Source organism: Triticum aestivum, chromosome 7A (assembly GCF_018294505.1).
Source record: "Triticum aestivum cultivar Chinese Spring chromosome 7A, IWGSC CS RefSeq v2.1, whole genome shotgun sequence".
In the NCBI taxonomy this organism is placed as follows: domain Eukaryota; kingdom Viridiplantae; phylum Streptophyta; class Magnoliopsida; order Poales; family Poaceae; genus Triticum; species Triticum aestivum.
In genome coordinates, this window is record NC_057812.1 from 7,248,039 (window position 1) to 7,263,425 (window position 15,387).

Genomic DNA, 15,387 nt, shown 5'->3' on the forward strand with positions numbered 1-15,387 from the left:
CTGCTAGCAGGCATCAGCATACACCCATACCATAAACTGGTGCTTAATGTATAAAATTAGATAAGTAAGCATTTCGCTACTGAACCAAATGGCGCACCGTCAGTATGAGCCAGTTCTTGCCTTTCGCCTGTCAGCATTTTTTTTTAATTCAGATGTAGAACAATCGAGAAGATAGTTTTAATGCCTCTATGATGCTCATGACAGAAGTCTGTAGATGAGGACAATGCCTCAAGATCTGAAGCAGCCGGCTCTCTAGCTATATATGGAAGTGCCCATACATACTACATGAGATAAATAAACAGAGCAGGGAATGAGCAACTAGAAAAGGAAAAAAAGCACATGCCCTGCAGATCTGAAACAGCAGGCTGTCTAGACCAACTAGACCAGATCATGGCACAAGGCACGTCAAATCAATTATGAAACCCAAGCACCGCGGACTTGAAGTATATGTATATCACATAACTCAGTTGCATTTATTCAGAAGTATGTGACAGCACACAAGATATACCGATTACAATCCATGCAAACCAAAAGTATGACGTACTTCAGAAGAGGGTAGTACAACAGAACGACAATAAGAAGGTGCATATTAGACTAACTTCAGCAATTGTTCCGTCAATGTATAATGGCCTGAAGAAAAAGATAACCGACACCACGTTTACGAAAACCATGTCCACATTGTTCATACACACATTTCGAGAAAAACAGAAAACAAGAGTTATCTAGGCCTCAGCCATCCCATAAAACTGCTGCTCATGTATATGTCACATAGTTATCCACAGATATGTCATAAGAAGATACAAAAATTACAATCCGTACACACAGAAAGTACTACGGACTGAAGGAGAGGCTAACAGGACAGGGCGTTCGGCAATAACAAGATGGAAATTAGATTGCTTTCGGCAATGAATAATAGCATGAATAAAATGATAACTGGCAACACAAGTACATAATCCACCATTAGTGACGGTGGCACCAGAGGACAGGAGGTGGTGGAGTGCGAGAGGGCAAAGCGTGGGGCAATCAGTGAAGCAGGAGAGCAACCGAGGCTATCACCAGCCGATGAACTAGGAGACACACTTGGACTGTAAGATGAGCCAGCCTTGGGCACTCCACCCCACAACAGGTTGCTGCTGGACAGGACACATCTTAGGCCTGCCATTAATTTGAAGTAAACAAATGAATGAAACTTTGAAATAAATGAAGTATTTGAAAGATATAAAAAATTAACTAAGTGCATATATATTACGAAGGGCTATATACATCTTTGAGAGTGCAAAGGTGGCTGACGGGAGCTCATTTACCTTTCCCGTTTATTTGTAGGTGGGAATCTAAATCACTTTAAGTCCTTCCAGCGGATATGCGCGATCTTTGGCCAACTTTCTCCATCAGGTGCTCGGCAGTTCTCCTTCAAGAGCTCACTACAATACCATATACTTATGTGCTGGAGGGAGGATGGCAGATCTGATAAAGATGATATCTTGGGGCAGCTATAAATGTCGAGCTTGTTCAGATTGGAGAAGGACTTCAGATTTGTTGGCAGGGAAATCATTAGACAACCACAGAATCTCAGGGTCTTGACTGATGTGAAATTTGCAGATTCTTCCAACGAAACAAATGGTTCCTTGCATCCTTGAAGAGAGAGAAATTCTGGAACGATGGAACCTTCAGCCGAGAGCACGTTGTTGAGTATTACAGGACTGCTAACATAGAGTGACTTCTGGACTCGAAATTGCGAGACACACTCAGGGGTGAGTTTCGGAACATCAATCAAATGTACGTGGTGAAGTTGGAGGGAAGACAATCCTTCGAGCGTACATAAATCTGGCAAGTGATACAGTGAGAATGATTCAACAGAGGCGAGACTACCAACTGATAAGCATGTGGTGCTTCTGCAACTGCTTATGAAAATACGATTCACATGTGGCCAGTCAGCACAGAAAAAGTCAGCTGCAAGCACGCAATTCCTTATACTGAGTTTCTCAAGGGATAATGGCAAACATTCTGCTCCATGTGCCAACTCTAAAGAAGGGCAGGAACTCAAGCTAACATCTGAAAGAGAGGTAGCAGCTCGTAAACCCCCTAATGACCTGAGACACCAGCAACTTACAATGCACAAGCTGTGAAGTTTTGTCAAATGTTGGAGGACCTCTTCTGAAGGAAGTGTAGTGAAAGTCATAATTTTTTGCAAGGACAAACTTTTCAGTGAAGTTAGGCCATCAAGGCAAACAGCTAGAGCTTCATCTGTAATACTGCATGAAGAAAGAGAAAGCCCACGAAGTCCCGATGGTGGAACCAGTGGCAGCCTAATGCTACTTCCATGCATGAGACTCATCATCTGCTCGTGACAGTGTATCCATGCGTTGATGATATCCTCTTTTACCAATACTTTCTTTTTCCCTCTTCCAAGGACACTTCCAAGGTTATGAACACGTGAGACATCAGCATGCATCAATATCATCAGCTGCTTCAGAAATGAATGTTCCAATGAGAGAACACTCCTAATATGTGATCCTGAATCTACCTCCCAGATTAGACCAAGTTGTGACGCCAGGTGGTCTATACTCATGATATTCTCTCTCTGCTCTTGATGTTCCAGCTCATCATTGGAAACAAATATAAGCAGTGGGCAATTGGATATTCCTAACCACGTAAGGCCCGGTGGAAGACAAGGTAATGTCTTCAGGTTTGGCAGATTTAAGAGGAAAAGTGAAGAGCAATTCCCAAATAGCTCAGTGTTGGATGGCAGGCTTTGTAACGCACTGCAATTATTAAACCTCAAAGATTTTAAATTCTCAAAATACGAACCATCAAGTAACCACCCTGGATATTTTGAAGAATTGTAACCGTCAATTGTAAGATTCTCAAGTTGAGACGGCGGTATCAGGCCTTCTAAAATCTCCAAATATAAACTATCCTCTGCATTGGTGTTATTCTGGCAACACCATTCAAGTCGCAAACTGCCAAGATGACTTTTCTGATTCAGCTTCGATTCTAAGGCTTGATCCTTCCCAGTGACATTCTCAAGATTTGTGACACTTAAACTGCCACGAATCTCGTTCATATCCCTCAGCTGTTGCAATTCATATCCCATTTTCTTTTGCACAGAAAATTTCTGAAACAGTTGAAGTGAAGTTAGCTTGCCAATGTTAGGAATTTGAGGCAGTGCTTTTCTCCTTGGATCGTACATTCTATAATCATGCCAGTCAAGATGCCGTAACTTCCTTAAATTACAGAGTTTCTCAGGCAAACTCACAACTTTATCATTTATCAGAAGTAACTGCAAGTGGTAAAGAGTACACAATGATCTTGGCAATTCAGAAATCAGTGTTCTGATGATGTTTAAATACCGAAGGTGCTTCAACTCACCAACAGATTCTGGCAACTTGCTACTACTGTAAGATGACAAAAATAATACGCGCAAATTCTTCAAATTCTGTAGTATCTGATTAAAAAGTTCACCTACATCATCTATTAGGGGGTCTATGCAGATAATAGTGCGTAAATGATGTAGTTTGCAGATACTTTGCTTGTGTTGCATTATACTATCAACACGGACAGATAGATGCCGAACTGTGGATGGTATTTCTATCACCTTATCATCGTCCAGCCTGAAGTAGTCTTCTTTCGAGAGTGATTCTGCCAGATCATGAAGGAGATCATGCATAACAAAGTATTTGCGATCTTTGCCAGGTTGAAAAAATGAAACAGAAATCATCTCCTTGAAACAATCCGTCCCAATATCTTCCACTCTCTTGTTTCGATCGCATGAATCAAGAAGGCCCTCTGCCATCCAAAGGTGAACCAACTCATCAATTAAATACTTGTGGCCTTTTGGAAACAAGCTGCAATATAGGAAGCACCTCTGTAGACATGGATCTAACTTCTCATAACTCCACAACAGTGCTGTCATAGGTTCACTTAATTTGTCAATCATTAAAGTTAGAGCATCCTTCCATGCAGATATATCGGTTTTCCCTTTCAACTGGGAACCCACAACTTTGGCCGCCAAAGGAGATTGTCCAAGCCTTTTAGCAATCTTCTCTGCAAAGTTTTCCAACTTTTCACGCAATCTTCCGTGTTTTGCATGATTTCTGATTTCTGTTCCAGAGAAAGCATGGTGTTTGAAGAGTGCCAAGAAGTGAGTATCTTTCATGTTTTCCAAAGGACACACTTCGGCACAGTAAAGAGCAGTTGGAAATGTACTCCGTCGAGAAGTTACCAAAACTTTGCTTCCCATCTGCTGGGAGACTAGAGGAGCTAACAACTGATCCCATTCCCTTTCACTGCCAGGTTCAAACCAAACATCATCCAACACAAGCAGGAATCTCCCTGATTCTTGCAGTATGTCCGACAAGATACGTTGTAGAGTATCAAGGTTATCAATGCGTGGGCATTCCCGCTGAGAGGCAGACTCGATTATCTCCCGTGTATGACGACGGACATCAAGTTTGCGTGAGATACTTACCCACATTCTCACATCAAAATAATCTTTAACCCTTGTATCATTGTAAACCAGTTGTGCCAAGGTGGACTTTCCCATGCCTCCAGCTCCAACAATGGCCAAACCCGAGTGCATGGCTGTACTAGACTCAGTAGTAGCAGTTGTCTTGGTGAGTCTATCTATTATACGATCGCGGTCCTTGTCACGACCAATCACTTTCAGAGGTGATATTGATGTGGTCTCAGGAACATCAGCTGATGGTATGGCGGGGCTCTCTGCATTATAACCAGTTGGTAAGCAGAGCACCTCACGAAATTCCTTGGCTTTCGCCAGGGTAGCCTTGAGTTCATTCAGCTGGTGAATTAGCTTTCTGTTCTCAGAGCTCAAATTGGTCAGCCTGTTCGACGCAGCACGCACAGGCTTCATAAAAGTGCTGCTGATGGACAAAGCATTGGCTGATAAGGAATCCTTGCCCTTTGCTTGGCGCTTGAGAAGGTTGTATTCATGCTTGTCCAGCAAGTCTTCAGCCATATAGAAGCCTTCTTTGAGTTCCTGAAGCCATTTGTCCAACTTGGGCCTGTGGTTTCCCTTGTTTGCTGCTTCAATCACCAGCTCGAGTTGCGGCATGATAGTGGTCTCCAGTTCATGGAGCTCATGCATCATGTCCACTCCAAGGTACATTGAAGCATTAGCAAGCAGCTTCTTCAAGGCTGGAGATGCGGCCACTTTTAAGGTAACACTTACGGCAGCGCTAGCTAATGCAACTTCCATTGAGTTGTGGGGTTTTATTTTTTGGTCTGAATAAGCTGAAGATAGAGCAGGAACTGTTTCTTGACTCAGTGATGGATGAAAAATCTGTTGAAGCAGTAAATCACAAGATAAATTAGCCAGCTGCAACGGTGATATGAAAACAGAAACCTACTGGTAGATCAATAGACGATGGCAAAGACTAAGAATACTATTTTCAGAGTGCGAAATGACCTGAATATCGATAGATGAGCAATTGAAAGTGCTTCTGGATCAGAGGTAGAAATAACCAGTCAATATACCAATGGATGAACACCTGTTGGACTGAGAAATCACAAAATAAATTAGCCGGTTGCAACAACAAAGATAATAAAAAGAACCCTGCTACAGTCAGATTTGTAGAGGATAACAGATCAGAATATAGTGGTGAGCTTACACAGAAGCAGAGCTGTAGGAGACGGCGCAGAGAGGCGCAGAGACAAGGCAAAGTTGTAGGAGCTAACAATGTTGTGTTGCAAGAGAATGAGAGGTAGAAATCCCCAAACAGCAGGTCAACAAGGCAATAACAGATCTGATCCAACTACTTGCTCTTTCTTTAAGTTTAGCTGAGATGGACTAGCTAATAAACTAACCAGTAACCAACGTGGAAACAGCTCACTGATGATAATTGAAGTATAAAGTATCAGAGGACTAAATGCAAACAACCAGTTGGTATCCATCACCATCGCTGGCTCTTCATGCTTTCACACGCAAGGAAATCGTGAGAAAATAGGACTTCCTACAAACTGCATCCATAAATTACATACTCAAAAGGAAGGGATTTTGTAGAGCCTAGTTACTTTCAAATTACTATAGGAGTGTACACGCAAAATTTGACGGAGTGCTTCCTTCTAAGTTTTCAACAAAGGAAGTACCAATTTTCTAGCTAATGCACTGGAGTGCATATCACCGAATTCATAACACTCATCATTGATATACCAGCCAGCTCTGAAATGAATGTACGTACCTAAGAATCAATTACTTTTGTAGTTCCAACCAGTAAAGGCGGACAGTTGAGTTATCTGCATGCACTAGGAAACATTTCTCGTTTCATATGGCATTTGCAGCCATAACATCTCTCCAAATCCTTGCGCTGTTTCTATGGCCTCCAATGTAGCGACACAGTCTGCAGATGGTGACCACAACAAGAACCCGAGAGGGCCTCTGACAAACTAGCGTGTGCTTCTCATTTTCTTCTTCTTCTAAACCTTCCTTGTCTAGCATTTTTCTCTTCCATGGGTTTGGTTGCCATCGACAAGTAGCTATTGTATTGATCTCACGTCTGATGATTGAGTAATTTCCATGACATTCCCTGCTTTACCCACTGAATTACTGTCTTCACTGCAGACCTAAAAGCAGAAAACAGGAAAGAAATGTCTGTAAAGTCCAGCATATATAATTAAGCTATCAGAAATTCCTTTACAGCGAGAATATGATATACCAGAAAGCAAATTTGGGTATCATTAATTGGTGGTATAAAGTAAGCAGGGAGTGTCCGTTGGTAGGTATCCATCGATCCGACCATGCAATTAACTCAGGCGAGAACGAATAGACCCACTGGGGCAGGGACAAGGCTGGTGGGAAGTGGATCTTATCTATCACCTGGGAGAGATTCTAGTTAATGAGGCAATGGTCGAGCTGATCCAACTACTTGCTCTTTTTTTAAGTCTAGCTGACTGGACTTGCTAATAGACTAACTATAGTAACCAATGCGGACAGAAAGTACAGAAAGTAGGCTAGACGCATCTTTCATGTTATGAGCGATCACACAATGGGGTATTCTGTATCAAAAAAGCTTTAGCAGCGGATACATAACTCTATTTAATCCGATCAGTAGTAGAGGACTCTGCAAATACAACACCATTGTGCAACTAAATAAGAACAACCAGTTTGTTACCCCAGAAACTTCACGAGTTACAATCACATTCTTCTTCTTACCTTGCGTGCAGGAGTGGAGAACTATCAACATGGTGGTGGTCTGGTGGGCATCGAGTTAGCCCATCAAAATCTTTTTTCTCTCTCCATCGCCATCACCTGCTCATGATTTCCATGAAACATCCTCATAGATGGGAAAGCTATGACCAAGATTAACATATGACCCCACTGACGCTCAACCTGCAGGGAAAGGTAACATAATTTCCTTCAAATTGCATCCATATATTACATATTCAAAAGAAAGAGATTCTGTACAGCCTAATAGCTTCTGAACAACTATAGAAGCATACAGATTTTGACGGAGCGCTTGCTTCTAGGTCTTCCACAAAGGAAGCAGCAAGTTTCTAGCTGATGTAACAACCAGCTTTGGAAAGAATGTACATACCGAAAAAAAATCAGTGACTTTTATAGTTTGAACTAGCATAGGCGGACAGCTGAGCTATCTGTATCCATTGGGTATCTGTATCTGATTTTTCCTTCTTGAGACTGTCTTGCCTCTGGAAATGATTTCTACCTTCATCATACTGTAACAGTTCACATGGTTGCCAAAAGGCATCTCTGTTGTAGACCAGCCTGATTCATCGAATTAGCATTAGTCCGATAATCAGCTAAATGTTTTCTACCCAATGGCGTGTAGTATCCTGCCTATTCTGTAAGAAAGGAGGAGTACAGTATATCCTGACGTCGACTCTGAGGAGTCATTATCAACGTTGCTAGTGCGCACAGTTATAAATAATCAGAGGCAAGTACCAAGAAAGAGACATAAACAAATGCAGGTATGAATGCCACTAACTTCTTTTGGGGCCAGCAGCATGGTTCCAGAATGCTTGAAGCTCTGAATAAGCCATTCCAATGGATGCGCACTTTCGTGTACTTTTCGACGACACTACTTTACCCACTTAGCAGGACCTACTTAATGGGCGCAAATTTTCCTGTCCTCTAATTCCTGATTTGCCCACTTAGTTTACTATCCGTCAGCAGAAAACAGGAAAGCGTGCCCGTCAGTCAAGTAGTCCACCAAAATAACCAATACATCAGAAAGTCCTTTACAAGGTACCTCTTCAGGGCATAGACAAAAAGAATAAACCTCGGCGAGCGAGAATGTGGCAGGAAGCAAATTTGGATATCAATCATCGTTATAAATAAATCATTGGCGCAAGGAAGGAGATCAAGTTCATCCAGTAGCTAGTACTGTAGAAAAGCCCTGTGTAAACATGCAAGAACCCACCCAAAAAATGCAGTCCCATTAAATAAATACTGGACATAGTGAACACAATCTCAACATAGGGAAACCTTCTCATTATGATCCGAGTCATACAGTACAACGCAGCCTTGAGACTAGCCAGGGTTTGCATCTGGCCCTGGTCCTGCTCCAGCATTAGGATTATACATTTGCTGCTCCTACTCCACTCCTCTGTTGCCCCAAACAAACAAGTGATAGCTGGGGCAGGTAATTAAGGAAGGGTTTAGCCGCAAACCGATTTGGCTTCTAAAAACCATGGTTGAGAGTCAACGGTGAAGTGCAAATCTGTCATCCTTACTACACTTGGGTTGTTCAAGAGTCGAAAAATGTCGGTACAAATCACTGAACTTCATCTCATGTCTGTACATACCCAAAATGGCTCTGTCCACACACCATTGATCCTGTAGAAGGAAGGGGCTGCACAGCACAAGGGGCAACCTAATTTGGTGCGCTCTGGGATGAATGAGCCGGAGAACCTGTGAGGCCAACGACGGCGTGGAATCCATCAAGCCACCAACCGGAGAATGTGGAGGAGACTAAGAGGCAGGGATAAGGTGGTGCATGAATGTGAGCAGAATCAAGCAAAATAAATCTTCAAGTGACAAAAATACTTTGACACAGAAAATACAATCTTAAACTTCTTATTATAGTCTGATCCATCAATTCAGCACATACTTGACACTAGATATGGGGGTTGTACCCCAGGTCCAGGATTACGATTTTTACAGTCCCTGCTCTGGCTCCTCTGCTCTGCCCCTGCTTCTACAGTTTTGCACAGGGGATACAGCGGGGGCGGAGGGCCTTGGCGGCGAGGAATCCACTATCCACTAAGGCTGGAAACAGGAACAGATCTACTAATGCACAAGGGAAGGAACCAAGGCTAAGGTGGGAGGGAGATAGATCTTATTACCTGGGACAGAGAGAGATGCTTCCCGCTGGTCACCGGAGCTGAGGAAGCCAAGAGGGGAAGTGCGTGCACTGGTTGGCGAAAGGTGGTGCATCAATGTGGGCACTAAGTGGAATCAACTGAACTAAATCTTGAGGCAAGAGGAAGAGTGGAGTGGGTATCAATCACAGTGATAGTACACAACTGATGCTATCACATTGATGGCGGAATAGGGCCCATTGCCCACCCGAGACGTCAACATGCTCATCACAAACACAACAGATTGAACTGAAGAAATGATAGCTCCGGCGACCGCAAATGTAATGTACCACACCTGCCTCACTTCCGCAAGCAAATGATAGCTCCGGCGACTAAAACACAATGTGAAATATGAATGCTCGCTCCATCTTTCCGCGTAGGTGAGTAATTCGTTAGCTCTGCATTACATGGTCCTAATATAATCTTGATGTATGGTGGAAATTAGGTACATTGTGGAGTGAGGTCCACTGATTTTGCTGCCCTGCTGCTCACCCGTCATGTCCAGTCAAGGTAAGGTACGTTGAATATAAATTGAAAGGGGGGAGAGGAGAGGTGCAAGAAGAAATGTGCACCTTCTTCGCTGTCCTTGTCCTTGCCGCTACATGCGGAGGGAGGGGAACAGCTCGGCCCACCCGCCGTCAGGCTTCACTTCAGCGACCTATGCGGGCGAAGCATCCACAGAACTGCCGGATGCTTCACGAGACGGGTAGGCCACCCGCAGATCCAGCCGGCGGGGGCCACACACTACGAGCGCCGGCGAGGCCCGCATCCCGGCCACCGCCAGCTCGGCGGGCAACCTCCTCGGCCTCCCCATCTCCCACATCGTTGCACAGGAGTTGGTCCTGTAGGCATTGAGGGGCTGGCGACGCTGGTCGGTGGGAAAGGACTTCGCCGACGGTGCCGATTTGCGGCGGAGAAGCCCAAGAACAGGAGCTGTGTGACCTGGAGACTAGGCACGGGTGTGGGCTGGGCTGTGGTGCGTGCGTGGAGTACTGGGCTAAGCCCCCACCGTATCGACGGGAACGTCTCCTCCCACCACTGAAAACGCATCGCCGAAAATTCTAAAATAAATCCAGAAATTATGCGAGCACCAGAATTTGAACCCTGATGGGTTGAGGATACCACTGTACACCTAACCAACTCAACCACAGGTTGATTCACCCGTATCGTGTTCTTTGTTCTGTCTCTGGCCATACCCATGTAAATCAAGTAATTCTCGAAAAAAAATGTAAATCAAGTGTTTTGCCTTATAAAAATGTAAACCAAGCGTTTTGCTCAAAAAAAAATGTAAATCAAATGAACAAGTGACTTGCGGTAATACGATTCCACTGTGTGAATCTCTGAAACAATTGATTTCAAGCTCTTTTATTGATCGATCTTGGTATTTGCATTAACAATCCTAGCCAGCTCCAATGGTAGAAGCGTGCATCTTCAGATCTCTTGTGCCGACCAATCACTTCATCCACCAGTAGCTACTACTCATATGCAACTATTGATTTCAGGATTACTCTACCTTTTTTTTTTCAGAGCATATGAATGAATACCGAAAATTCCGTAAGAACATTGGTTAATCATTGCTGTGTCCTCCATGTTTGCTAAAACTAATGCCATCCTGATGAAGTGATATAACAAATTTTAAATTTGGATGAGCACGATGTATGCAATTTCTGATATTATGTTGTTGCCACTACTTGTGCATTCGTGAAATTGTGTCTATCTTTTCTAGAAGAAGGCTGGAGGAGAACCTGAGCAGTAGGAGCTGACATATCCAAGTCTGCTACCTGCGGGTATATAAGTTGATCTTAATTGAGGCAAAAGTCCTTAAATAGTTGTACTCTCATGTTTTGCATTCCTCAAGTTGGTGAGTGGTGATCCATGTTTTGTTGCCCAGTTGACTTCATGATGAATGTAATCGTACGGATTTACATTATGGATGTTGATTTTTTTTCCTGTAAACTTGGTCAAACATACACATGTTCGACTATCGCAAAATGAAATATGCGCTACATTTTGACACGGAGGGAGTATGATACAACATTAGTCACACACTTTAAATTGCCAGCAACAGGGTTTTGTTTGGATACATCATTTTACATGAACCTTATTATTTAAGCGTGATTATGGGAGTGGGATGCCCACTTGTCCCATGAAAATTTATTTGGACACGTGAGGGCATCCACTTATACTATGTGACAAACATCGGGGCGGGGGCGGGGGCAGGGTCCCATGGAACATTCCACCTTCAGCTTGAAGTGTGGGTGTGTTGACATTCGGCTCTGCGGTATGTCCCCCACCGGGGATTTGCGTCTCGACTTCATTTTAGGGTACCTTTCTACTGCTACAACACACCGGGTTGTTCCCTAGGCTGAGCAAATAGGGCGCCCCGTGCCCCAAGAGGCAGAGACCCCTACCCACATACAAAATGTGTATATTAAATAAAACTTTATTGGTAACTATAAGTTACACCAAAAAACCTGACTTAATACAGAGAGAAAATAGAATATCTAGGAAGCAAAAGACCAATTCATAGGAGCAAGTGCACACCATAAAACCAAAAGTGTGCACCACATAGAAACAAATCAATCTAATTGACGACTAGTTTCGTTAGGATGCTTGTCTCTCACCTGTGAGCACTTTACAAGTTGTACCAAGGTTATCTTAGCCAAATGGATGGTATTTCTATTATTTTAGTACCAAGTACAAAGCAAAAACACGTCAGCAATAAACTATTGAACCCACTAGAATATGTAAGAGGCATTTTACTAGAGAAAAATCAGAAAGCACCATGTCAATGATTGAATAACAAACTCTTCATAAACATCTTATATTCTTTAGATTTTTTCTATTTTAGTATATCTAATTATAAAGACCGCTATCAAGTTATTTCTTATGGAGGGCTATTGAGATCTCCACAAAAATATTTCACCCACGAACATATAATTTAATTTACTTGAGGAGACATGTAATTTTTTGTTTCTATTTTCACATTTTGAATTGGATTTGATTTAAATAAGTATTTTAAGGTGCAATGTATTCACAAAATGAAAATGTAGCTCTTGTTATAAAATACAACTTAAAAAACTGATACACATAAAAACTTGGTATAAATAGTTATATTTATTTCGACTCGCCCTGAGGGCAAAAAAATTATCAACAACAGATGAAATTAGTCTTATCCCTGCTACGAGCCCTACATTCACTATCTCTTGCATACTCGGATCATGGGTGCAACTCCCAGACTTTCTCTGTCTACCGGCGGCGCTACCACCACTAGTAGAAAAGGGGGCAATGGTCCAGGCCGAGTCAGCCCATTAGTCCTAGTTCAGTCTAGAACCGGGACTAATGGGGGCATTGGACCCGGTTCGTGAGCCCAGGGGGCGGCCGGGCCACGTGGGCCATTGGTCCCGGTTCGTCTGGACCTTTTGGTCCCGGTTGGTGGGACGAACCGGTACCAATGGACCTGGCTCCTAGCCCACCACCATTGGTCCCGGTTGGTAGCCTGAACCGGGACCAAAGGCTGTCCTTTAGTCCCGGTTCATGCCACGAACCGGGACCAATGAGGTGCCTATATATACCCTCGCCTGCGAGCAGAGCACTCCAGTGCTTTGTTTTTCTCTGGCCGGCGAGGGGAGGGGTTTGTGGTGCTCTAGCTCACCTCCTATGCACATGAGGTGTTCGATGAAATGCCCGAGCCACACTAGTTAAGCTTTCTCCTCTCGAAGCTCGACCTCAAAGCTCCATTTTCCTCGAGATTTGTCTAGATTTAGCGGTCCGTCATGCCCCACCCCCGTCTTCACCGCCGTCGATCACCCGCGCCGATCTCATCACCGACACCACCGTGGTGAGCCTCTTGTTCTTATCTTCTTTCTGAAAGGAAAAATATTCTTACTTGTATGTTTAGATAGATACTTGTATCATTTTCTTACTTTTATATAGTGCGATGGTTTTGGTATCCGCCCCCGTCGGCCCTCGTCCTGTCTATGATTCGGATGTGGTATATATATTAATCTTTATAACTATTGGTTCATTTATTGTTTATGAAAATTATGCGGACCAATGTGACATAGATTTTATTTATCTAGGATGTATGTGAATCGAAAATTCCAACCGACCCTATTGTTGAGAGGTTAAATTTAGTTGAAGAAGAAAATAATTTCTTGAAGGAAAAAATAAAAAAATTTGAGGAGGAGAAGATGATATTGGAGTTGCATGTTGCGGATGTCGTCGATGATCACAAGATCAAGATGGATGCAATGCGCTTGAAGATTAGAAAGATTAGAAAATATGCCATTCGTACCGAGGCTTGGTATCATTATGCCGTTGGATCAATTGTTACCTTGGTTGCGATTATGATCGCCTTTGTTTTCGCATTTAAATATTTTACATAGTTTCAATGTATGGTTTAATTAATTAGATGCTCTGGAGAGCTATATGTTGTTAGATGAGAACTATGTATGTACTTTGGTTTTAATGTGATGATGAACTTCTATTAATTTGGACACTTAATTATATATAATGCACGCAGATGAACCGGCAATGGATGTAAGGTGACAGACACACCTCCGAGTACATTAAGGGCGTGCATGAGTTTCTCGATGCGGCTGAGGCAAACAAGCAGAATGGTTTTATGTGTTGTCCATGCCCTAATTGTGGGAATACGAAGTCTTATTCTGACCAGAAAATCCTTCACACCCACCTGCTTTACAAGGGTTTCATGTCACACTATAATGTTTGGACGAGGCACGGAGAAATAGGGGTTATGATGGAAGACGACGAAGAAGAAGAGTACGATGACAACTATGTGCCCCCTGAATACCGTGATGCTGCAACGGGGGGAGCTGGTGAAGATCAAGAGGAACCAGACGATGTGCCCAATGATGCTGCAACGGGTGAAGCTGCTGAAGATCAAGAGGAACCAGACGATGTGCCCGATGATGATGATCTCCGCCGGGTCATTGTCGATGCAAGGACGCAATGCGAAAGTCAAAAGGAGAAGCTGAAGTTCGATCGCATGTTAGAGGATCACAAAAAAGGACCTGCAACGTTTGCACGAAAAAGACGGCATGCCTCCGAAGCAGTATGAAGATCCTGCCAGCTACGCTCTTACGAAAGAAGAGAAAGAAATCTTCTTTTAATGCCTGCTCAGTATGAAGGTCCCGACTGGCTTCTCGTCGAATATAAAGGGAATAATAAATATCCCAGAGAAAAGTTCCAGAACCTAAAGTCTCATGACTGCCACGTGATTATGACGCAACTACTTCCGGTTGCATTGAGGGGGCTTCTACCGGAAAACGTCCGATTAGCCATTGTGAAGCTATGTGCATTCCTCAATGCAATCTCTCAGAAGGTGATCGATCCAGAAATCATACCAAGGCTAAGGAGTGATGTGGCGCAATGTCTTGTCAGTTTCGAGCTGGTGTTCCCACCATCCTTCTTCAATATCATGACGCATGTCCTAGTTCATCTAGTCGACGAGATTGTCATTCTGGGGCCCGTATTTCTACACAATATGTTCCCCTTTGAGAGATCCATGGGAGTCCTAAAGAAATATGTCCGTAACCGCGCTAGGCCAGAAGGAAGCATCTCCATGGGCCATCAAACAGAGGATGTCATCGGGTTTTGTGTTGGCTTCATTCCTGGCCTTAAGAAGATAGGTCTCCCTAAATCGCGGTATGAGGGGAGACTGACTGGAAAAGGCACGCTAGGAGCGGACTCAATAATATGCAGGGACGGGCATTCTTGGTCTCAAGCACACTACACAGTTCTACAGAACTCTACCTTGGTGACCCCGTATGTCGATGAACACAAGAACAGTCTGCGCTCTGAACACCTGAAGCAGTGCGACGACTAGATTACATGTGAACACATTAGGACTTTCAGCAGTTGGTTGGAAGCACGTCTCAGAGGTGACAACACTGTTTGTGATGAGTTGTACTTGTTATCAAGGGGACCATCTTTGACTGTATTGATTTACAAAGGATACGAGATAAATGGGAATACATTTTACACGATTGACCAAGATCAAAAGAGCACCAATCAAAACAGCAGTGTCCG

The 15,387-nt window shown here is 43.4% G+C and overlaps 1 protein-coding gene across 5 annotated transcripts; it reads right to left on the bottom strand.

Annotated features, from left to right (window-relative positions):
* Positions 1-756: 756 nt before the first annotated feature.
* LOC123154715 (putative disease resistance RPP13-like protein 1) lies at positions 757-10,240 on the bottom strand. Of its 5 annotated transcripts, XM_044573369.1 has the most exons (7): positions 9,906-10,240; positions 7,169-7,345; positions 5,628-6,579; positions 5,426-5,515; positions 3,596-5,299; positions 1,305-3,115; positions 757-1,155 (listed from the first exon to the last, which is right to left on the bottom strand). In XM_044573369.1, exons 5-6 carry the CDS (start codon positions 5,213-5,215, stop codon positions 1,337-1,339), a joined length of 3,399 nt encoding a protein of 1,132 aa, XP_044429304.1. In that variant the 5' UTR covers positions 5,216-5,299; positions 5,426-5,515; positions 5,628-6,579; positions 7,169-7,345; positions 9,906-10,240; the 3' UTR covers positions 757-1,155; positions 1,305-1,336. The 5 variants fall into 5 exon arrangements, with proteins under 5 accessions (XP_044429304.1, XP_044429303.1, XP_044429300.1 ...); XM_044573368.1 differs by having other exon boundaries at positions 1,305-5,299; positions 6,198-6,579; positions 9,906-10,237; XM_044573365.1 differs by having other exon boundaries at positions 1,305-5,299; positions 9,906-10,237.
* Between the last annotated feature and the right edge of the window lie 5,147 nt (positions 10,241-15,387).

Excerpts from the sequence above, each read along its gene's own strand:
- LOC123154715 (XM_044573368.1), bottom strand. The coding sequence starts at position 5,215 with ATGGAAGTTGCATTAGCTAGCGCTGCCGTAAGTGTTACCTTAAAAGTG.